At 44.6% G+C, this 25675-nt stretch overlaps 1 protein-coding gene across 16 annotated transcripts in view; it reads right to left on the reverse strand.

Annotated features, from left to right (window-relative positions):
• ANKRD11 (ankyrin repeat domain containing 11) overlaps nucleotides 1-25675 on the reverse strand; it is a 236433-nt gene that overhangs the window by 134764 nt on the left and 75994 nt on the right. For 7 of the 16 annotated variants that reach the window (XM_077133294.1, XM_077133305.1, XM_077133293.1 and 4 more), the window contains exon 2: nucleotides 12156-12240. In XM_077133294.1, coding sequence (XP_076989409.1) covers nucleotides 12156-12240 — 85 coding nt within the window. Of the gene's footprint in view, nucleotides 1-11589; nucleotides 11680-12155; nucleotides 12241-21160; nucleotides 21221-22463; nucleotides 23025-25675 lie in introns of those variants that run through there. The other 9 variants (XM_077133296.1, XM_077133303.1, XM_077133302.1 and 6 more) reach the window with 6 other exon arrangements.

Here is a 25675-nt window from a genome sequence, read left to right on the forward strand (position 1 = left end):
CCAGGGCTATTCTGGGGCCCAGCAGGTGCTTCCTCCCCATGCATGGGGCAGTCAGCCTGGCAAAGGCATGGCCAGCGCAGACCGAGGCAAATGCAGCCTGCTGCTTCCAATAAAGCTGAAACCAGACTCCTAAAAAGAGGTGAAAAGTACTCTCTCCTCTTCGCACCCCACCCGAGGCCCAGGCCTTGGCCCAGCCACCCGCCAAGCCCCCAGGCTGACCTGGAGGACACTGGAAAGCACTGCTTCTCTAGGGTTACTCCTACATGAATCTCAGAGCAGTTATTACCCAGATTTGTGCTCCCAAATGCTTTTCACCCATTTACAACAGAAGCTCTACACAGGCACTAGAGAGAATCAAGCTTTCTGTGGTGTACATCTGTGAAGCCCAATGTGAGAGGGACCTCGTGGGAGGCGGCTGCAGCTGGGGCCCTGCCTATGCTCCCACACCGCTCAGGGGCACCCACCCCTCCTACCGCCCCAGCAGCACTCCTCACCCTGGCTCACCCTGCCTGGCCCAGCCCCCAACAACAGACAGGACATCGGCAGTGAACCCTGGCTGATCAGGGTCCTAAATCTAGCTATGCCTTTGTGTTGTTTCATAAGTATCAAAAAGAAAAAAAATAGCAAGCAATGAGGAAGAAATCCCGAGAGGGTTATTTCTAAGTTGAAATCCATGCACAATGTCCACCAAGACGGAGGGTCTCTGTCACCAGCCCCCACAAGAACATCCTAGGGCGCACACCCAGAGAAGCACGTGGTCCCCACCACGTGGCGCAGCTGGCCAGGAGTGCTGGGCACATGAGGAGCCGCAGCACGGGAGGGTCGCAGAAGCCTGCCCACCTGGCCGGCCGCACCTGCTCCCCTGGCTCTGTGCCGGGTCCCTGCCTGAGTGCTCGGCACACACAGGACCAAGGTGCAGCAGCAGGAAGGGCAGACTTTCCCCCGTCCTCCCACAGCCTCCCACGCCCCCCCATCCCCGGCCTGCACCCAGCTTCTTGCTGCAGGGCCTCCCCTCCTGTGCACAGCAGCGGAAAAGCAGGGGCTACCTCTGACCTTGTGTTCACAGCGCGGTCCACAGAGGACACTCAAGGAAAGCACCGGAGGGCCCAGCCGGGAACTGACAGACATCTTTGGGGTGGAGATGAACAAGGCACAAGGACTTCTCAGAGGAGGTTTCCAAGCTTCTCGTCTGTGCAATCACGCCCAACAACCCAGCACACGGCGCGAGCTCAGCTGTGGCACTACATATGAGACATGCTTGTCACCCAAGGAGGCAGCAGGAACACAGGGCCAGGACAAAGACAGGGTGAGAACGAGGGATGTGTTTGAAAAGAATCGGCGCTACAGCAGGTCACAAAAATGGCAGACCAAAAGAGGCAGACAGAGACCTGGCAGACTGAAAGAGGGGCACCTTAAATGGAGCCCTAGAAAGGTCAGCCCTAAAGGAAAGGAGCTGAGAAGAGTGAGTAGGAAAACTAGGAGTGGGTGGAAGAGTGAGGAAGTGAAAGTAAGGAAGCCAAGGACATGCTCAGTTCCTACGCCAAAGGCCCCACTCCAGATGAGATGGTCAGCGCAGACACCAAGGCCTACCCTCTGAGAGGACTCTCTCCCAGCTCCGTCCAGGCAGATCCTGCCCATTCTCAGCTTGATGTGCTGACACCATCCAAAGTGGACAGTGGGCTGCAGCATTCATTTTTTCCAAAAAACAAGCCATCCACATGGCAAAAGGTCAATAAGCTCAAATGCCGTAAAAGAAAAGTGTCAGTTTCAAAAGAACCCTCCTATCTTATTTCCCTTACTTCTCTTCCCCACTCCCCATCCCCGGGACAAAGCTAGTGGCATGCTGGCAGGCACACCACACTGCCGCGGGGGCACCTGACTGTGAGCAGATGCCCAGAGGCTGGACTAAGTCCACAGCAAGGACTCAGGACTCAGCCGCTCCTTCAGCCAAAGCAAACACGCTCCCGCCTGCCCTGCCCGCACTGCCGGCCCCAGCGACGGGGGAAGACCTGGGGAGGGGGCTGGGGCAGGTCCTGGGTCAGCTGCACCCAAGACCACCAAACAGGGCACTCCCACCCTTCTTACCTCCCCCTCCTTTCCTGGCACCAATCACTTGGTCCCAGGCAAGGTGCCCCCTCTTTTGCTCTACTTCTTTTTAAACCTTGCTATTCTCCACCCCGGCACGTGACCCCATCTCATAATCTCCACACACAGGAAAACTTGGGGGAGGGGCTGGCCAGCCTGGGCAGACCCAGTGTGCATGTGTCTCAAAGCCGACCAGCAGCAGTGGCAGCAGCTCTTCATTAACTAAGCATATCCTAACCCCCTCTCCCAGCAGGTAACAATGAATTAGGAAATCTGCTCTGAAGTAGGGCAGGAGCAACTAGAACCCTCACAAGGCCTGGGAGATGGGGGCTGGCCACGGAGACCCCACCCTAAGGCAGGAGGCTCGCCCACCTGCAAGTCCCAACCTGCCTTCCCCTCCCCTCCTCAGCCAGAGCCAAGAGGACGTGTGGAGATAAGGACATTTTTTAAATGTGCGGTTGTCCAGAGCCCTTAGTCCGCTCCTCACAGGACCCCAGAACTTAGGCACATCCCGTAAAGCACAGGCAGGCAGGAACTCCTGGTATGGAACAGGCAGTTTTGCCCAGTTTCATTAAAACTTATGGAGCATCTACTCTATGCCAGCTACGAAGAATCTCTTTCCCCTCAAATACAAAAGCATGTCTGGAGGGAAATAAAGACTCTCTTTAGCCAGCTTTGAAATCTGACGGTATCAGGGAGGTGCAAGGGTAGCTCACTGTAGAATTCTCACCTACAATGTAGGAGACCCGGGTTCGATTCCCGGACCCTGCACTTCCCCAAAAAATTAAAAATAAAAATAAGCCTCCTTTGTTAAAAATTAAAAAAGAAAAGAAAAGAAAAAACAAAAACAAAACTAATGGTATTAACAAAATCAGATAAACAATACAGAAAAAAAAAAACTACAGACCAATCTCCCTAAAGAACACAGATGCAAAAACTCTTAACAAAATAGTGGCAAATCAAATTCAACGACACATTAAAATGACCAAATGGGATTTATACCAGAAATGCAAGGGTGGTTCAACATGAGAAAATCAATCAATGTAATATAGCACATTAACAAGTTGAAATGGAAAAATCACATGATCATATTGATTGATGCTGAGAAAAGCATTCAACAAAATCCAGCATCCTTTCCAAATTTATATGGAAGGGAAAGAGACCTCAAATAGCTAAAGATATCCTAAAAAAGAAAAGTAATGTGGGAGGACTAACACTTTCTGACTTTAAAGCTTACTATGAAGCCACAGTGGTCAAAAGAGCATGGTACTGGCACAAAGGTAGAGAGAGGACTGATCATTGGAACAGAAACAGGAGTGCAGAGAGTAGACATTGACCACCCACTGAACTGGGACAGAATAGTCTTTTCTGTAAATGAGCACTGGAGAATCAGATTTCAATACGCAAAAGAATGGAAGAGGACCCCTACATTACACCCTATACAAAAACTTGTAAAAAATGGATTAAAGACCTAAATTTAAGAGCCAGGACCATAAAATGTCTAGAAGAAAATGTAGGGAAACATCCTCAAAATCTAGTAGCAAGAAGTAGCTTCCTAAACTTTACACCTTAAAAGCACGAGCAATGAAAGAAAAAACAGACAAATGGAAACGCCTTAAAAGCAAGAGCTTCAGTGTCTAAAGGACTTTGTTAAAAAGGTGAAGAGGCAGCCAACTCAATGGGAGAAAATATTTGGAGACCACATATCAGTTAAAGGCTTGATACATAAAGAAATTACACAGGTCAACAACAAAAGAACAAACAACCCAATCATAAAATGGGCAGAGGAAATGAATAGACACTTTTCTGAAAAGCAAATACAGATGGCTAGAAAGCACATGAAGAGCTGCTCATCTTCACTGGCTATAAGAGAAATACAAATTAAGACGACAATGAGATACCACCTCACATTAACAATGTAAGAATGGCTTCTATTAAACAAACAGGAAATTATAAATGTTGGAAAGGATGTGGAGAAACTGGAACACTTATTCACTGCTAGTGGGAAGGTATAATGGTTCAGCCACTGTGGAAGTCAGTCTGGCGAGTTCTCAAAAAAACTAAATATCAAGTTGCTCTATGATCTGACATCAATACCTGGTATATACCCAAAAGAGCGGAGGGCAGTGACACAGACATTTGCACACCGATGTTCACAGTGGCACTATTCACAATTGCCAAAAGATGGAAACAATCCAGGTGCCCATCAACAGATGAGTGGATAAACAAAATGTGGCACATACAACAGAATATTATACAGCTTATAGACAAAATGATGGCCCAAAACATATGGCAATGTGGATAAACCCTGAGAACATTATGCTGAGTGAAATTAGTCGTATACAAAAGGATAGATACTGCATGATTCCATTATTATGACTCAGATTAAAGCCTCCAGTGTTTTGGAGCTGCTGGAAGGAAAAACCTGAGATGACATGGTAGTTCATGGCAAACTCTGGGGCCTGTTCTGTAGCTGCTTGCTGGGATGTGCTTTGAAAATTATTGCTTTTCTTTCTTTCTCTGTGCATATATATGTATATATGTTATATCTTACAACAACAACAAAAAACAGTTAAAAAAAAACTATAGGCAATTACAGCAACATTAGATAAAATGAATTTCTGAAATCAAAAATTTGAAAATATTCAGTACCAGAGCTCACTACCATAGCAAAGCTGATATTTGTAATAACTTTTTACTTGATATTTTGAGAATGCATAAAGTTTTGATAATTAATCAAATGGTATTTAAGATAGTGTTTTAATATTTAGAATCTGAGAAACTGACATCATCTGTATCTACAGATTTTTTTCCTTCCTCACTTTAATTTTAAATTGGTTTATGAAACTTAACTGCACAAACACAGGTTTTACAATGATTATATGGACGCTTTATTTAAAGATGCCTATGGTTAAGCTAACTAAGATATTCATTTTTGGTGGTTCTAAGTGTATTGTTTGCTTTCTTAAATAAAAACATTTATTTTTTTAAAAATGATGGTATTAAAAGTCAAATAGATGCTGATCCAATGAGAATCACCATGGTTAACAATGCAAAGAAAATAAAAAGCAATGCTATAGTCCTCAAGTGAGGTACACAGAGCCCACTCTGTCCAAGAGCACCTCCCCACGCCTTCCCTCTCTTGGTGCACACCCCAGACACCAAAGCACGCCACCGAGCCAGGGGTCCCGCTGCAGCAGGGGCAGTCGCCAGCCCGAGCCCCCAACACCACCTTAGCCGGCAGGACTTTTGCGCCAGAGGCCAGGCCCAAGGGACTCCCCAACCCCCTGCTTTAGCCCAGGTAGTTTCCAGCAATTCAAATACCTTGGAATAAGGGCTCCAGTCTCTGCTAATCAACAATAGCTGTGAGTGCGTGTGTGTGTGCGTGTGTGTGTGTGTGTGTATGTGTGTGTACACATCCTCATGTATATGGGGGGTTATGGTGGAAAAACAAAAGGCATGCATTTAATTAAATCTACTTAAAATATTTTAACTATGTTTTCTAGAACTCTCCAAATGCAATAAAAACTGATAATCTTCAGAAATTCACTGATTCTACTGTCTACTTGGCAATGCATCTTTAATAAGAACAGAACACCTGGTGTGCTTTCTTATCTGTTTTAAACCCCTAACAAAGATTCTCTACACTCTAAAGAGGAACTAACTGAACTGGCACTAAGACTTTAAAGTCTCTTACAAACTTGCCAAGTGAAGGACACCTCAGCAGCTGGTAGCCCAGTGGAAAGGGTGGCAGGGGGCAGCATGCCCCAAGCACCCCTCCTGGCCTCTGGTGGCTGACCCACACCCCAGCGTGGCAAGGTCAAGAAGAAACCGTCACACCCCACCCCACAAGGAGGGGCAGAGGGACCACACGGGAAGCCAGGGGCAGCAGAGGAGACCCCACCCCGTGCTCCCCCATCCCACACTCCCCAACACGGAGCACCAGCTCTCAGGGAGGCCCTGCTCCAGGAGCCAGGGCAGGGCAAGGGGTGCACACCCCTACATCGTGCAGCCAGCTGTGGAACCAACTCTGCTCTGGACTTGTCCACATTTCATCCCGGGAAAACCAGCATACTAAACAGGGAACACTGTTCTATTTTAAACAGAAGTGCTCAGTTAAAAATAGAAAAAAATTCAGGCCTCCTTTCAAATAAACAAAGCTGCCCATCTTATCATCAGATGCACTCTGAGAACCACATGACCTTTCACAGTAAGCCCAAGTGCTCAGGCTCTGGAAACCCCACCAGTACAAGCTGCCACAGCCACACTCAACAGTCCAAAGCCACTCCACTCCCATCCCCTCTGCTCGCCACGAAGATGCCAAGTAACCCCCCACCCCACACCCCGCCCCCCGCCCAGCTACAGCTTCTGGGTTATACACGCACATATACGTTTATGCACACACACACAACTGTTTAAGGCTTCTATTCTCATGAACTTTCACTTCCAAACAGCATGGTTTCCCCCCTAGAGAAATCTTCCCTGTGACTGAAGGTTTCCCCACTACACAGGAGACTTGGCCCTGAGAACCTACACCATGGGCCCAGGTCCCACGCCAGCCTGGGGGCAAGGTCACTGCAGCTGTAGAGGCAAAATCCTGGCATAGACTGACCCAAACCCATCCAGATGGGGCACACAAATGAGTGTTCCTCTCCACCACTCCCAAAACCAGAAGAGGTCATCTGAAACCTGATTAAACTGCCGAAATTCCACCCTGAGGAGACAATGAAAACAACAGAAAACGAAGAATGACATGAATAACAATGAAGACTTACTGGAGAGCCTGCAAAACCCTACTTCCAACATCCTGCGATTACACGTAAGACAGCAAAGGCCGGGAGGAACACAGCAAGTCCTGGAAAGAGAATTAGCTCAACCCCAGGCACGCAGGCCCTGACACCCCGGCCCAGCTTCCTCTCTGGCACAGTGCACCCCAGGCCCCAACTACGCAAGTGTCCCACCAGCACACCAGAGGCCCTCCAGCCCAGCCCAGCCCACCCCCACCCCGAAGCAGCAGCCCTCACTGCCATCCTGGTCAGAACAGGTTTCTATAGAGGACCACCTTCCTCTACATTCTTGTAATTTTTTACGTTACAAACATATCCCCCCATCCCTCTCCTGCTCTCTTCAGTCCCCAGTACCCTCCAATCTGCTTTCTACCTTTGCAAATTTCCATTTCTGGCCATGTGAGTGACATAATTAAAAAATCTGTCCTTATGTGCCTTCCTTATCTCGCCGAGCATGTTTTCAAGGTTATTTCATGGTGCACCATGACTCAAAAATTCCTCTTTTCTTATGGTCAAATAATATTCCATTGCATGTGTATGTGCCACATGTTTATCCGTCCATTTGTTGCTGACACTTGGGTTGTTTCCAGCTTTTGGCAACTATGAATAATGTTGCTATAAACATTGGTATACAACTAGGTTATCTTCTAAGAGCCTTATAGTTCTAGCTCTTATATTTAGGGACTTAATGCAGTTTGAGCTGATTTTTATATATGGTATAAAGGTAAGGGTCTATGGTGGTTTGGAGCTGCTATATACCCCACTACTGTGGATTACAGGAATAATCTATGGGTTCCATAGTAATCCACTTCTGTAGGTGCAGACCTTTGCTTTTAGATCACTTCAGTTGAGATGTGTCTCAGAACACCCACGGTGCGTCTTAATCCGTTTATTGAAGTCCTTTATGAGAAGATAAGAGGGCAGAAATACTGGAGAGAAGCAGAGAGATGAATGTAAGAGGAACTCATAAAGAAAAGCACCAGAGAAGCGAAGAGAAGACGCACAGAAGCGCAGAGAAGCCCCCTGAACCAAAAGCTGAGACCAACAAAAACCCAGGAGCAACTGACCAGCAGAGGACTTTCCTGAGAGCTGCCCCTGGGTGCCAGCAGCCTTCCTCAGCGTCCAGGTATCATCCTGTTGGTGCCCTGAGTTGCACATTTTCAGGGGCTAACAACTATAAATTGTAATGTTTGTGCGCCCCATTGTAAAAATGAACCCATTTCTGGTATACTGCATTCTGGCAGCTTTAGAAAACCGAATAAAGATCTAACTTCCTTCTCCTGCATGGGGATATTTAGTTTTCCCAGTATGTATGTACTTGGAACCCTGTCAGAAAGTCAGATGGCCAGAGATGTGTGGGCCTATCTCTGAACCTTCAAAATGTGTCCCACTGATCTATCTGTCTATTGTTGTACCATTACCACACGGTTTGATTACTGCAGCTTTGTAGTACAATTTAAAACCACAAAGTATGATCTTCCAACTCTCCATTTTCTTTCCACAACTGTTTTGCTATTCAGAGTCCCCTGCAGTTCCATATGAATCTGAGAACTGGATTTTTCATTTCTGCAAAAAAACGCTGCTGTAATTTTGATAGGGATGGCACTGAATTTGCATATTAATAACAATGTTAACTCTTCTAAATCCACGAACATGAGATGTTGTTTTAGTCTGCTAAAGCTGCCAAATGCAATATACCAGAAATGGCACGGCTTTTAAAAAGGAAATTTATTAAGTTGCAAGTTCACAGTTTTAAAGCCATGAAAACGTTCAAACAACTGCATCCAGGGAAAGATGCCTTGGCTTAAGAAAGGCCAATGGTCTGGAACACCTCTGTCAGCTGGGAAAGCACATGGCTGGTGTCTGCTGGGGTCCTTCCTTGGCTTCTCATTTCAAACAGCTTCCTGGCAGCATTTTCTTTCTTTTTCTCCAAACATGTCGGGTCTCGTGTTTGCTCTAAAGCATTTTCAAAATGATTCCCTCTTAGAGGACTCCAGTAAGCAAACCCACCTTAAATGGGTGGAGACACATCACCATGAAAACAAGTTAATCAAAAGACCCCACCCAGCAGTACTGAATTAGGGTTAAAAAACATGGCTTTTCTGGGGTACAGGACAGTTTCAAACCAGTACAGATGTTGTGCCATTCATTTAGGTCTTTTAATTTCTCTCACCAGTGTTTCATAATTTTCAGTACACAAGTCTTTTGCATGCTTGGTTAATTTATTCCTGTATAATTTTATTCTTTTACATGCTACTATAAATGGAGTTTTTCTTGACTTCCTCTGCAGATTGCTCACTGCAGACTGTGCACTGCTACAATTGTTCTCTGCGTGTGGATCTTGTACCCTCCCACTCCGCTGAACGCACTAGCTCTACTAGTTTCCTTGTGGACACCCCTGAATTCTCTATATAGAAGATGTTATTTTCCTTTCCAGTTTGGGTAACTTTTATTTCTTTTCTCGCCTAATTGCGCTGGCTAGAACTTCCATTTCCAAACAGAATAGCAGCAGTAAAGCGGGCATCCTTGTTCCATTACTGATAGCAGGGGCAAAGCTCTAAGTCTTTCACCGTGAGTATAAGGTTTTTCATAAGAGGCCTTTATCATATTGGGGAAGTTTCCTTCTATTTCTACCTTTACTGAATATTTTTATCAAGAAGGGGTGCTAAACTGTCAAATGCCTTGTATGCATCTACTGCATGATCTTCTGGGGTTTTTTTCCCTTCATTCTATCAACGTGATATATAGCATTGACTGATATCGTATTTGAACTTTTATTTTTATTCACTCTGAATACTGAAGATAAAAAAAAGTATATTATCAATATTAACTGAATACATTTCACAACAGTGATAACTGGCATTAGATACCTTGGATAATTGATGTGGTACAGTCGAAAAATAGTATTTGTTAATTTACCTACTGTTCTCATTCCAAACGAAACCAGACCATGACACTTACCCAAGGCTCTGCAGGCTGTATCTTGTCTCCTCTTAACCAGGGAATATATATTCTGAATCACTAGCTACTGATGGATCATCACACCAACATGAGTGTTTTGTTTCTCCCTGCTATAAATTATGGTGAGCGTTACAGTTTTTCATCAGATCTGGTGTGTTTGTTCTCACCATAGCCCACCTCTTCTTTCCCCTGCCAAATCCTTCAGGGCTCCCAGGCATGAGCGCGCACCCCACCTCACTCAGTGATCCCAGCCCAACTCCAGGCAGCCCAGCACAACACTTGACCTGGTCCTGTATCCTGAACACCTCTGCCTCGGCCCTCCTCTGGCCTCCTGCTGTTTCTCCATCTGCTGTTTCCTTCCTGCGTTACACAGCTCAATCCCCAGCTTCTCCAAGAAGGGTCCAGATGAGACCTTCCCCTTCTATTTCTGAACTTTCAAAATGTGTCCCACTGATCTATTTGTCTATCCTTGTACCATTACCACACGGTTTGATTAGTGCAGCTTTGTAGTACAATTTAAAACCAGAAAATATGATCTTCCAACTCTCCATTTTACTTCCCTGCCCCTGCCAGCGTCCAGATAAGACCTTCCCCTTCTATTGTTTATTTTACAGTGGGTTGCTTCTTTCCATGAACTTCCCATTTGTGCTCCTTCCCAAAAAGCCCCCAAATCCTGCATTTGGGTTAAGCGGCAATGTACATACCTGCTGGAAAGGTGACTGTTCATGACTCAAGAGATCAGCCTTACGTTCACATCCTGGAAATACTCCTTGAAAGCATTTACACTATGACTCCAAGGAATGCTACAAAGACAACTTTCTCAACTTACAAAGGGGAAAATACAGGACTGCCTACCAAACTCTGACCTGATCCCCAGTACCATCCATTACCCATGGCTGCTTCTTTCTAACTCAAACCATTCTTACAGGTTAAGAAAAGGAAATTTTACTGTGGGACTGTGAAAACCTTGTGTCTGATGCTTATTTTATCTACCTTATGGACAGATAAATTTGGTAGATTAAAATAAATTTAGTAGATTGAAATGCTAGTGATTAATGAAAGGGAGAGGTAAGGAGTATGGTATGTCTGAATTTTTTTCTGTTTTCTATTTATTTCTTTTTCCAAATTGATGCAAATGTTCTAAGAAATGATCATGATGATGAACATACAACTATGTGATGGAAAAAAAATATTGTATATGGACTGGTTTTATTAATTAAAATTGTTTTAAAAAAGGCAATTCTAGCTCATTAAGAGAATCATCTAAAAGTTCTTTTCTACCAAACATCACCCCTGTTTCCAAGGTAAAACTTCAGTCAAGTAAAAGAGACAAACCATGGACATTTCAAACAAGTCTGATTCCAGGATGACAGGTTAGGAAAACTCACTAAAGTGGCAAGAGAGGATTCTTTTACATTTACTAGGAGTGACAACATAAAACAGCTTATATACGTTTAAACTGTCTGCCTTAAAACACTGAGACCTGGACAAGATAGGAAAACCTGAAATAAGCCCAGTTTTCTTTCCGAATATTATCAATATTATCAATTCCCATGTAAGAGGAAATAAGCAACCTGCCAGGCTACAATGACTCTCTGAGCAGGACACTTTGGCAACATATGCATGGTCGGCCCCAGAGCCAGAGAAGGCAGCTGCCCTCCTCTCCCTACAAGGCAGCCAAACCAAGGCCCTATGCCCTGCCCTGTGCCCCACAAAGTGGCTCCCAACCTGAAGGCATACAGACAAGCCACCCTACCACAGGCTCTGACCACATCCTCTCCAGGGCAGTCACCACAGTTCTCAGCAAATAAAAGCATTCTTCATGCAAACGGTTAATCCAACATTCCTAAAGCACAAAATAAATACAGCAACTGTAAGTTTTGATGTTCTCCAGACCATTTATTATAAGATAAAAGAAGGTGAGAAGAAGTAAATGTTCCAAAAAGGCTAGGATACCAATCTGTTTAATTTTTCAGCAAAATTCATCTGCTATTTACTGATCCCATATAGCTCACTGCTACCATTCTGAAAATACCCTAGTCTAAATGAAATCAAGGACAAAAGATTAAAATAATATATACATATTTAGTTCAAACTTCCATCAAGACCAAGAAAAGCAACTTAGAAACTTATGCACTGGGCAACTGTGGCTCAGTGGCAGAGTTCTCACCTGCCATGCCAGAGACCCGGGTTCGATTCCCGGTGCCTGCCCATGTTAAAAAAAAGAGAGAGAGAGAGAGAGAGAGAGAAGAAAAAGAAACTTAGGTATTACTTTCGTGTTCCTTTATACAAACTAGTAAAAATAACAATTTAACAATTTACCGATTCCATGGCTGAAAGGAGATATTGATGAAGACTGTATATTAAATCCAATAGAGGCGTGTCCCAAAGCAGTGCCGTGTATTCCCTGAAACAAAAGAGGAAAATTGGTTCATGTAAATATTCATTTCTACTCCCATTCTCCTTACATTTCCAGGCACTCTCCAATTAGACCACACCAGCTATGTTTATGTCACCTCCCTCTCGCTTCACCACTCCCTAACTGCCCTTCACCTGGACCAGGAGAAAAGATGGTGAGACGCTTGTTTCAGCTGCTTTGGGCTCATCCAGGGAGAGCGAAGGTCAGAGCACACCTGGAGGTGCGCTTCTGAGCAGAGAACAGACAGAACCCTCTTTCAGACAGCCCCCTCTCCTGAGAAGAGGGGCCCGGGGCCAGGCGGAGGGAAGAGCAGTCTGTTACTCTCCGCCAAGGCCGGCGTCCTCCCTGCTCAGCAGCAGCTGCCTTCCCATTCCATGCGTAAGGGAAGTGTGGCAGCCATCTCACAGCATCGATGCTAAGCCTTTACCAGAGTCATCCACTGCCCATCCTAGGGCGACTTTCTGTGACGTCAGAATAAGATCTGCACTCCTTCCTCGGCCCTCATCGCCCTCCACTCTTGCAGCCTTGTACTCACTTCGACACCTCCCTTCCCACTGCCTGCCTCTGGGGCCTCGCTTCTCTGTATCGCCCACACCCTCTTCCGTGCCCCTTGCAGCAGGACATTACTGGGCCACCCTTACCCCAACCCATTCATGCTCTACCCCCTAAGCCAACATAAAGGGTCCATCGTCAAAGGCCCAGAACCATAATTCAGACCCAATATGCTTAAGGTGATTCCAATTCAGAAAGATGAGTGAGGCAGGTCACAAACCATGAGTGTGAATTCCTCCAGCCCCACTCAGGAAAAGGAAGAAGACACTGCTGAAGGTACTGCATCCCTGAGCTTGACATGTGCTGTCAGGTGGGTCTGGCCAGAGCTCACACCAGCGGGTGTGGCTGAGGGCAGGTGCCCGGGGCAGCCCCTTCCTGTTAGCTCACCCTGGCGAACGCAGGTCCACTTCATACTGCTATCACCCAAGGGCAGGCTTCCTTATTAATTACTAAGCTACAGCCCTCAACATAGCTCCATCTCCAGAACCCTAAATAAAACACAAGGCTCAGGGGAATACAGTCAGTGTAGTCCTGTATTCCCAGAGAATATCAAACAACAGATTTACTTTTCAGGTGTATAGCAGTGCTTGAGTGAAAAGCTAAAAAATGCTAAACTATAAAGTTCAACACAATGGTCCCCATTGGTGGGGAGAGGGCAGCACTGGGAAGGGAGGGGGAGGCCCCGCAAGGAGCCCAAGGACAGGGAGACCCTCTTCCGCCTGCTGGCTGACAGGACACGGCCTTCCGGCTACGCACAGCTGGGGACTCCACTAAAGGTACAGACAACTGCACATGCCATTCACCAAACAGCCTGACATCAGAATACAGCCGTTTCAACAATCTGAAGGTAAGTTCTACTCTAATATATATATATATATATATATATATATATATAAAGAACAAATGACACTATATATCATCATTTTATTTAGAGGCCTAGCAAAATTCTGTAAGCAAGATATCCAATAAATCAAGTAACCACTGCAGTTTTGTCAGAAACAATAACATTGTCCATAAGAATAAAAAATAGTCAATTTAAAAATTAAGAGGCAAATAAGATTTAAGCTATAAAAACACTACAGGATGGCTCGGGAGAAGATGGCGGTTTAGTAAGACACGCGGGTCTTAGTTTTGACTCCAGAACAGCTACTAGGGGAGTAGAAACGATACAGAACAGCTCCTGGAACCACGACAGAGATCAAGAAGACAGCATACCCCATTCTGGAACGGCTGACTGGCTGGGAGAACCCACTCCGCTGAGATCACCGAGGGACATGGGCTTTCCCGGGCCGGGGCGGAAGGCAGCTGGAGTCCCTCCCTCCCTTCTTCCCGGGCCGGCTGGGAGAATTGGACAGGTGGTCCCCTCAAGCGGCGGCTGGCGCCCCCACCATGCGAGGTCCCCCGGACCAGCTGGGAGAATTGGATTGGAGATCCCCAGGCCGCGGAGAACGGTGACCGGGGTCCCTTCCAAACACGTGGCTTCCCTGTCCGGCTGGGAACAGTGCACTCCCCTGGGCCGCGGCGACTGGCGCCCTCCCGCCACACTTGGCGCCCCGGGCCGGCTAGGAGATTCAGACAGGCGCTCTCCCGGGTTGTGGCGGCCGGCGATCCTCCCCGCGTTCGGATCCCCGGGCCGGCTGGGAGATTCGGATTGGCACTCTTCCAAGCCACTTCGGCTGGCGAACCTCCCCCACAGCGAGAGTTTTCCAAAGTTAAAGGACCCACAGCACCTTTTACTGGTGGGACCCGCAGACAGACGAGTGCCACGAGCGCCACCTACTGGGCAGGATTAGAAAAACAGAACCCAGACACTTCACAGAAAAATCTTTCAACCTGTTGGGTCCAACACCCAGGGAAATCTGACTAAATGCCCAGATGCCACCAGAAGATAACGGATCACGCTCAGAAAATTGAAAATATGGCCCAGTCAAAGGAACAAACCAATAGTTCAAATGAGATACAGGAGCTGAGACAACTAATGCTGAATATACGAACAGAAATGGAAAACGTCTTCAAAAACGAAATCGATAAATTGAGGGAGGACATGAAGAAGACATGGGCTGAACAAAAAGAAGAAATAGAAAAACTGAAAAAAACAAATCACAGAACTTATGGAAGTGAAGGACAAAGTAGAAAAGATGGAAAAAACAATGGATACCTACAATGATAGATTGAAACAGACAGAAGATAGAATTAGTGATTTGGAGGATGGAACATCTGAATTCCAAAAAGAAACAGAAACTATCGGGAAAAGAATGGAAAAATTTGAACAGGGGATCAGGGAACTGAAGGACAATATGAAGCGCACAAATATACGTGTTGTGAGTGTCCCAGAAGGAGAAGAGAAGGGAAAAGGAGGAGAAAAACTAATGGAAGAAATTATCACTGAAAATTTCCCAACTCTTATGAAAGACCTAAAATTACAGATCCAAGAAGTGCAGCGCACCCCAAAGAGAATAGACCCAAATAGGCATTCTCCAAGACACTTACTAGTTAGAATGTCAGAGGTCAAAGAGAAAGAGAGGATCTTGAAAGCAGCGAGAGAAAAGCAATCCATCACATACAAGGGAAACCCAATAAGACTATGTGTAGATTTCTCAACAGAAACCATGGAAGCTAGAAGACAGTGGGATGATATATTTAAATTACTAAAAGAGAAAAACTGCCAACCAAGACTTCTATATCCAGCAAAATTGTCCTTCAGAAATGAGGGAGATTAATTTCTTTTCTTTTTTTCATTAATAAAAAAAAGTTAAGAAAAAAAAAAATGAGGGAGAAATTAAAACATTCTCAGACAAAAAGTCACTGAGAGAATTTGTGACCAAGAGACCAGCTCTGCAAGAAATACTAAAGGAAGCACTAGAGTCAGATACGAAAAGACAGAAGAGAGAGGTATGGAGAAGAATGTAGAAAGAAGGAAAATCAGATATGATGTACATAATACAAAAGGCAAAATGGTAGAGGAAAATATTATCCAAACAGTAATAACACTAAATGTTAATGGACTGAATTCCCCAATCAAAAGGCATAGACTGGCAGAATGGATTAAAAAACAGGATCCTTCTATATGCTGTCTACAGGAAACACATCTTAGACCCAAAGATAAACATAGGTTGAAAGTGAAAGGTTGGGAAAAGATATTTCATGCAAATAACAACCAGAAAAGAGCAGGAGTAGCTATACTAATATCCAACAAATTAGACTGAAATGTAAAACAGTTAAAAGAGACAAAGAAGGACACTATCTACTAATAAAAGGAACAATTAAACAAGAAGACATAACAATCATAAATATTTATGCACCAAACCAGAATGCCCCTAAATACGTGAGGAATACACTGCAAAAACTGAAAAGGGAAATAGACACATATACCATAATAGTTGGAGACTTCAATTCACCACTCTCATCAATGGACAGAACATCTAGACACAGGATCAATAAAGAAATAGAGAATCTGAATATTACTATAAATGAGCTAGACTTAACAGAAATTTATAGGACATTACATCCCACAACAGCAGGATATACCTTTTTCTCAAGTGCTCATGGATCATTCTCAAAGATAGACCATATACCGGGTCACAAAGCAAGTCTTAACAAATTTAAAAAGATTGAAATCATACACAACACTTTCTCGGATCATAAAGGAATGAAGTTGGAAATCAATAATAGGCAGAGCACCAGAAAATTCACAAATACGTGGAGGTTCAACAACACACTCTTAAACAACGAGTGGGTCAAAGAAGAAATTGCAAGAGAAATTAGTAAATAGCTCGAGGCAAATGAAAACGAAAACACAACATATCAAAACTTATGGGACGCAGCAAAGGCAGTGCTAAGAGGAAAATTTACTGCCCTAAATGCCTATATCAGAAAAGAAGAAAAGGCAAAAATTCAGGAATTAACTGTCCACTTGGAAGAACTGGAGAAAGAACAGCAAACTTATTCCAAAGCAAACAAAAGGAAAGAAATAACAAAGATTAGAGCAGAAATAAATGAAATTGAAAACATAAAAACAATAGAGAAAATCAATAAGACCAGAAGTTAGTTCTATGAGAAAATCAATAAGATTGATGGGCCCTTAGCAAGATTGACAAAAAGAAGAAGAGAGAGGATGCAAATAAATAAGATCAGAAATGGAAGAGGAGACATAACTACTGACCTCACAGAAATAAAGGAGGTAATAACAGGATACTATGAACAACTTTACGCTAATAAATACAACAATTTAGATGAAATGGACGGGTTCCTGGAAAGACATGAACAACCAACTTTGACTCAAGAAGACATAGATGACCTCAACAAACCAATCACAAGTAAAGAAATTGAATTAGTCATTCAAAAGCTTCCTAAAAAGAAAAGTCCAGGACCAGATGGCTTCACATGTGAATTCTACCAAACGTTCCAGAAAGAATTAGTACCAACTCTCCTCAAACTCTTCAAAAAAATCGAAGTGGAGGGAAAACTACCTAATTCATTCTATGAAGCCAACATCACCCTCATACCAAAACCAGGCAAAGATGTTACAAAAAAAGAAAACTACAGACCAATCTCTCTAATGAATATAGATGCAAAAACCCTCAACAAAATTCTAGCAAATCGTATCCAACAACACATTAAAAGAATTATACATCATGACCAAGTAGGATTCATCCCAGGTATGCAAGGATGGTTCAACATAAGAAAATCAATTAATGTAACACACCATATCAACAAATCAAAGCAGAAAAATCACATGATCAACTCAACTGATGCAGAGAAGGCATTTGACAAGATTCAACATCCTTTCCTGTTGAAAACACTTCAAAAGATAGGAATACAAGGGAACTTCCTTAAAATGATAGAGGGAATATATGAAAAACCCACAGCTAATATCATCCTCAATGGGGAAAAATTGAAAACTTTCCCCCTAAGATCAGGAACAAGACAAGGATGCCCACTATCACCACTATTATTCAACATTGTGTTGGAGGTTCTAGCCAGAACAATTAGACAAGAAAAAGAAATACAAGGCATCAAAATTGGAAAGGAAGAAGTAAAACTATCACTGTTTGCAGACGATATGATACTATACATCAAAAACCCGGAAAAATCCACAACAAAACTACTAGAGCTAATAAATGAGTACAGCAAAGTAGCAGGTGACAAGATCAACATTCAAAAATCTGTAGCATTTCTATACACTAGTAATGAACAAGCTGAGGGGGAAATCAAGAAACGAATCCCATTTACAATTGCAACTAAAAGAATAAAATACCTAGGAATAAATTTAACTAAAGAGACAAAAAACCTATATAAAGAAAACTACAAAAAACTGTTAAAAGAAATCACAGAAGACCTAAATAGATGGAAGGGCATACCGTGTTCATGGACTGGAAGACTAAATATAGTTAAGATGTCAATCCTACCTAAATTGATTTACAGATTCAATGCAATACCAATCAAAATCCCAACAACTTATTTTTCAGAAATAGAAAAACCAATAAGCAAATTTATCTGGAAGGGCAGGGTGCCCCGAATTGCTAAAAACATCTTGAGGGAAAAAAACGAAGCTGGAGGCCTTGCGCTGCCTGACTTTAAGGCATATTATGAAGCCACAGCGGTCAAAACAGCATGGTATTGGCATAAAGATAGATATATCGACCAATGGAATCGAATAGAGTGCTCAGATATAGACTCTCTCATCTATGGACATTTGATCTTTGATAAGGCAGTCAAGCCAACTCACCTGGGACAGAACAGTCTCTTCAATAAATGGTGCCTAGAGAACTGGATATCCATATGCAAAAGAATGAAAGAAGACCCATCTCTCACACCCTATACAAAAGTTAACTCAAAATGGATCAAAGATCTAAACATTAGGTCTAAGACCATAAAACAGTTAGAGGAAAATGTTGGGAGATATCTTATGAAACTTACAACTGGAGGCGGTTTTATGGACCTTAAACCTAAAGCAAGAGCACTGAAGAAGGAAACAAATAAATGGGAGCTCCTCAAAATTAAACACTTTTGTGCATCAAAGAACTTCATCAAGAAAGTAGAAAGACAGCCTACACAATGGGAGACAATATTTGGAAATGACATATCAGATAAAGGTCTAGTATCCAGAATTTTTTTTTTTTTTTTTTTTTTTTTTTTTTTAAAGGAAAGACAGAGAGAAGGAAGGAAGGATAGAAGGAAGGAAGAGAGGAAGAAAGGGAAACATCTTTTAAACATTTTCTTGTTTTATTGTATTTTGTTTCTCCGTTTTCGTTACATGGGCTGGGGCCGGGAATCGAACCGAGGTCCTCCGGCATAGCAGGCAAGCACTTTGCCCGCTGAGCCACCGCGGCCCGCCCTAGTATCCAGAATTTATAAAGAGATTGTTCAACTCAACAACAACAAAAAGACAGCTAACCCAATTACAAAATGGGAAAAAGACTTGAACAGACACCTCTCAGAAGAGGAAATACAAATGGCCAAAAGGCACACGAAGAGATGCTCAATGTCCCTGGCCATTAAAATGCAAATCAAAACCACAATGACATATCACCTCACACCCACCAGAATGGCCATTATCAACAAAACAGAAAATGACAAGTGCTGGAGAGGATGCGGAGAAAGAGGCACATTTACCCACTGTTGGTGGGAATGTCAAATGGTGCAACCACTGTGGAAGGCAGTTTGGCGGTTCCTCAAAAAGCTGAATATAGAATTGCCATACGACCCAGCAATACCATTGCTAGGTATCTACTCAAAGGACTTAAGGGAAAAGACACAAACGGACATTTGCACACCAATGTTTATAGCAGCATTATTTACAATTGCAAAGAGATGGAAACAGCCAAAATGTCCATCAACAGACAAGTGGCTAAACAAACTGTGGTATATACATACAATGGAATAATATTCATAAGAATAAACTTATGAAGCACGTAATAACATGGATGGACCTAGAGAACATTATGCTGAGTGAGTCTAGCCAAAAACTAAAGGACAAATACTGTATGGTCCCACTGATGTGAACCGACATTCGGGAATAAACTTGGAATATGTCACTGGCAACAGAGTCCAGCAGGAGTTAGAAACAGGGTAAGATAATGGGTAACTGGAGCTGAAGTGATACAGACTGTGCAACAGGACTAGATACAAAAACTCAAAAATGGACAGCACAATAATACCTAATTGTAAAGTAATCATGTTAAAACACTGAATGAAGCTGTATCTGAGCTATAGGTTTTTTTTTTTGTTTCTCTGTTTGTCTTTTTTCTTTTTTTTTACTATTATTTTTATTTTTTTCTCTATATTAACATTCTATATCTTCTTCTGTTGTTTTGCTAGTTCTTTTCCTAAATCGATGCAAATGTACTAAGAAACGATGATCATGCATCTATGTGATGATGTTAAGAATTACTGATTGCATATGTAGAATGGAATGATTTCTAAATGTTGGGTTAATTTCTTTTTTTTCTTTAATTAATAAAAAAAATTAAAAACAAAAAAAAAACGCTACAGGAGAATAATTAGGTGGTTTCCATTTCTGAGAGTTTTTAACAGAGACGACACGGTGGCACTGGGTAGAAAAGGTACTGGAAACAACTGCATGGTCTCCCTGGAGCTTCAAGATCTTCAAGAATGAAACCACCAGCATGAATAAAATACAATACACTGCATACCCCCCTTTTAGGCCAGTCTCATCCCGATGACGCCCTTTCACCCGCGGAGCCCACCTTGGAGCAGAGCACATGCTCCCACCAGGGTGCCCCATCAGGGAGGGACAGGGGGGCAGACCAGCCAGCAGAGGCCCCTGACAGCTGACCCCTGCGCTCACCTGTCCACTCTGTACTCACCTTGGTGGGTCCCCGTGCTATAATAGAGATATGGGTGTTTCTGCAAAGGACTTTTCTACCCTTCTAGTATTTAGCCTCAGGCCTAGCTGAAAAGCAACCTTGACTAAGCAGCCACTGATCACTGCATACTGGCCTTGATGAAACAGCATGTGTGCATCGGGCTGTTCAACGTCCTACACAAACAGCAAAGGACCATACAGAGCAGACGATGAGCATCTGTCTCAGGCATCTACAAAGAACACCCTGGAGACTGCGGGGCCCCTTCTCCAGGGTTTCTCACCCTCAACACTAGTAGCATTTGGGGCCACAGGTGGCAATGGTGGGGTGGCCGCCCCCTGCGCTGCAGGTCACGGGGCGGCCTCCCTGGGTGCTCTCCAGTGGCTGCCAGGGCACCTCTCCCAAGCCGCGACAAAAGAAAAAGCGCCCCCAGGGTGGGAAATGTCTTAAGATGAGAACCACAGCCATTTCACAAATAAGGAAAAGGGCCAAACAAGGTGAAGTGAACATATCGGCTCATGGGAAATTACCTGGTAGCTGATTCGACTGCTTCTATAACATTTATAATCTTTCACAGAGTAATTCCATTTCTGAGGAATGCATATGGAAGAAATAGACAGGAAAAACCTTTATGAAGCATATGTATGCTCATCAAAACCAACACAACCACGAAAAGCTACGTTTCCAAACCCTCTGAGATGATAGACACACTACTTAAAAGTGTGTTTCTAGCACGGAATTAAACATGTCAATAGAGATAGGGTGAAATTCAGTGATCGGTGAGAAAAGGATCAAAGATGCGATGAGTGGGCTGGGATCGCTGCCTGCCTGAGGCTGGGGGAGGCAGGGGTCACAAAGCACCCAGGCAAAGCTGCAGACATGCCTTAAACCTCCACGGCGGGGCCCACAGATGGCACTGAGTACTGACAACGTCCGCAGTACACAACCTACTTAAGATAAATGACACTGATTTTTGAGAAAAAATTAGAGAATATTTTTAAAATTAATGGTGGTTATCTTTGAAGCGCTGGAGTAATGCAACACTTTAAATTTTTCTTTCTACTTTTTCACATCTCACCAATTCCTTTAATGAGTTATTTAACACATTAGAGGCAGAAAAAATACTTCTTTAAAAAGTGCCAAGAAATAACATGCTATTCAAGTTGACACAATCTCACCTCATTTCTGCATAAGAATTTACAATGGAAATTGACCTTCCTTTTTCTTTATGATTCAAGGAGAGTGGTGATTTTATTTACTTCTTTCTATGAAAAAAAATCACTGACCACATGCAAATTGTCTTCTACAGGAAATCATGACCTTGAATAGATTCTATTAATTCTGGAGAAGGAAAAAACCCAAGACTACTTATTTTTCCACCACTGAGGGCTTTTTTCCTCCCCTAATGGAACCCAAGTTTCCTTAAAAGATTTTTACTTACAAAATTGTATTAATATTTAATTTATTTTCCTTTTTATTCAAAGACCTATAACTGCTAATCATAGCTTCTGACCTGCATGAGAAGCAATTTTTTTACTCATTTTGCTATCATTCCAGTCAAGCAAAGAACCGGTATTTTCACTGGCCCATGTGCCATGCCTTTAGATTAGTAACTCCCTTCAGATTTGGGAAGCACTGAAACCGCTCAGCCCTCCTTGCTGCCTTCCGCCACCCTGCGCCCTCACATGGTTAAGTGCCCAAGCACCCAGCAGGTGGGGGGCCGCAGCCCTGGGCCAAGTTAGGCGCCAAGCCCAAGAAGCTCTGTGCCCGCCGGGAGGCCCGTACACCCCCATGTGCCCTCCAGGAGGCGCTCAGCCGCCACCCCAGACTCACCTGGGCTGCGGGAAAGTGCCATCTCTGCAGGCCGACACAGCCCAGAGACTGCTCCCACACGTGCAGGGGGTCATCCCTGACCGAGGGGACAGTGGACGGTCACCAGTCCAGGGCAGGAAGAAAGCCCAGCCCAGGGGCCAGAGTGCGCGAGCCCAGGTCACAGCAGAGGGCAGGGCAACGGTTGCCGGGGCAGGCGGGCATCATAAAGGATGATGCGGGCACTGCAGGCAACTGCCCAGGTGCCCACTGTGCTGCTGGGCACACGCCCAGAAGACACCACACAACTAAGCACCCAAGGCAGACAGACAGCCAGGGACAGACAGGGCTCAGCACCCCAGGCAGACAGACAGACATGGACAGACAGGGCTCAGCACTCCAGGCAGATGGACAGACACGGACAGACAGGACTCAGCATCCCGACGGGCAGACAGACAGACACAGACAGAAAGGACTCAGCACCCCAGGCAGACACAGACAGGACTCATCACCCCAGACATGGACAGATAGGACTCAGCACCCTACAGGCAGGCGGACAGACAGGACTCAGCACCCCAGGCTAACAGACAGATACGGACAGACGGGACTCAGCACCTCACAGGCACATGGACAGACATGGACAGACAGGACTCAGCACCCCAGGCAGACACAAACAGACAGGACTCAGCACCCCACAGGCAGGCAGGCAGACAGACACGGACAGACAGGACTCAGCACCCCAGGCAGACAGAAAGATATAGACAGACGGGACTCAGCATCCCCAGCAGACGAACACAGCTCAACAGTTCCCACAGACAACGGACACCAGCAGACAGAACACAACACCTTCACAGGCAGACAGAAACAGACATATCCACAGCCCCACAGGCAGAGGGACATGGACAGACAGACATAACAGCCCCAAAGGCAGAGGGACACGAGTGGGTGGGAGGGGCTGGCCACACTGCACTCCTCACAGTGCATGTGAATCTATAACCACCTGCTTTTCTAAATGTCCAAAGCTGGCAATTTCATACAACTCCCCTAATATTAACTCATGTAACCCTCAAAACCACCCCACAGGGAAGCATCATTCTTCTTCCACGACACACCCAAGGAACCCGAGCCATGGGAGGAGAACCATGGCCGAGGTCCCCACATGGCCTGTGGTCACACAGGCCAGGCCCCCACTCTCGGCCACTGCCCCAAAACCAGGGAGGTCGGGCGGCTCTCCTGAGCTTTTAGCCTCCTTTGGATGACCATGCGGAGAGGGGACCCACCTCACCCCAGAGCGCCCTCTGTAGCGGGGCAGGCACCCCCACCTCCCGGGCAGCCCCCACCCCTGTGCTCCTGGTCAGCGCCCTCACCTCCTGGGAGTCCAGGGCCCTGCAGCACGGCCTGTCATCCCTCCTTGCAGCTACCTACCATCCTGACCTGGACCTCATTTCAGGGGGCCAAGCTTTTCTGTTTGTTTTTGGGGGAACTGCAGTTAAACTGTTTTTTTGTTTTAGGATATGGGTGGTATTTGTTGTTTTCTTTGATGAAGAAGAATGAGAAAAACTCAAGGGAATCAGGGCAGCTAAAGAAATTGGAAATGAAGTGCATGGGGGAAAGAAGCTGAACAGGAAACCAATGTTCCTTGAACAACTTCTTTAACTTGAATGACTCTTTTATTGCAAGAAAACACAAGGAAACAGAAAATTAAAGTTTTTCTCTGGCAGCCGAAGAAAATACAAAGTGAAAGTGAGGGGGAGCCCGGGGAGGCGGCCGGGCAGCCCCTGCCTTGGGCTTCGGCAGCGGGACAGGGCACGGCCAATGCACAGCAAGAGGAGGGGCCTCTACAGACCTGGAAGGGACAGCCAGAAAACACGAAGCCAAGCAGAAAGGAAGTCTCACATCCACAGACTTAAATCTCGACCTTCCATCTTTCCTTCCTTGCGAAAGTGCCCACATGTCCCTGACATGCGTATCTAATGTCCTACCTACTTGCTTTTTTTTCTGGAAAAAAAAAAAAAGCAGACTGTGCAAACAAGCACCCAACGACATAGACTCGTCAATGCAAAACAAACGCAAGACACTGACAATTCTGGACTGAGCAAAAAAAAAGGAAAAAGAAAAAACAAGAAGCTTTTTCCTGGCAGAAGTAATCCAGAACTGAATTTGAACCCGGAAGTCACGTCTCTTAAATGTGCAGGCTCTGACCCCTACTTCGCCCTTGCAAAGATAAACCACAGTATGGAACAAAGTCTGACAACCTCTTACTCAAACACACGCACCTGAAATGCTGACTAAGCTATAAAACCAACTTTTCAGGCAGCCTAAAATCACGAAACAGTTTACCATGACTCCAGCTCTTAGGAAATCCATAAAATTCCAAATCTGTTATAGAGATACATCGCATCTTCCCACATGTGGGTTCATGGCTGACCTCAGCATGGGACAGAGGAATCTTGGGCACTGGAAACACCCAAGCGCTGCCCACACGGTCAGCACCAAGGCACAGAGCAGGCGCCCAGCACTTGCACCTCACTTGTGCAAAACGAAGAATCGACATGGGACGAGCTACAGGATGCAGGTCAGCAGCCTATCTTCTGTCAGACAGGAACCCCAAAAGAACCAAAGACGGCTCCACGAAAATACTGTTCTCATTCTACACAACTATTGTCCACACGTCTCTGGGAACCAAGGAAAACAGAAAGGACTTGCAGTGACCAATCTCAACAGAGAGCCCAACAGGCAGGGGTGAGCTCCGAGAGGACACTGGGCACTACCACCCTCAGGACACAGCCCAAGGAGGCTGCCCAGCCAGAACACACAACTTAGGAAAACACATGTAAAATCCTGAGATTCCAGGCAAAAAGCCTTCCAGAGTTAATTCAGCAAAGCGGTAGGGATTATAAAAGTAAGTAACCATATACACATTTCTATATACTACCAATTTCTCAAAACGAAGTTAAAAAAAAAACAATTCTATTTACATAGAATCAAAAAGAATAAAATACATAGAAATAATCTCAACCAAAGAAGACTTACACTCTGAAAATCACAAAACATTGTTGAAAGAAATTAAAGACCAAAGAAATTGGAAGATATCCCATGCTGACAGAAGGAACACACTTACAATGGCAGTGCTTCCCAAGACCCATTAACGTTCTAACCACTTTTTATTCCCCAAGACTAGAAAAGCTGATTCTTGTCATAGGGAATTGCAAGAGACCTATAGCCAAAACCACCTT

The sequence above is a fragment of the Tamandua tetradactyla genome, chromosome 16 (assembly GCF_023851605.1).
Source record: "Tamandua tetradactyla isolate mTamTet1 chromosome 16, mTamTet1.pri, whole genome shotgun sequence".
NCBI classification, from domain to species: Eukaryota; Metazoa; Chordata; class Mammalia; order Pilosa; family Myrmecophagidae; genus Tamandua; species Tamandua tetradactyla.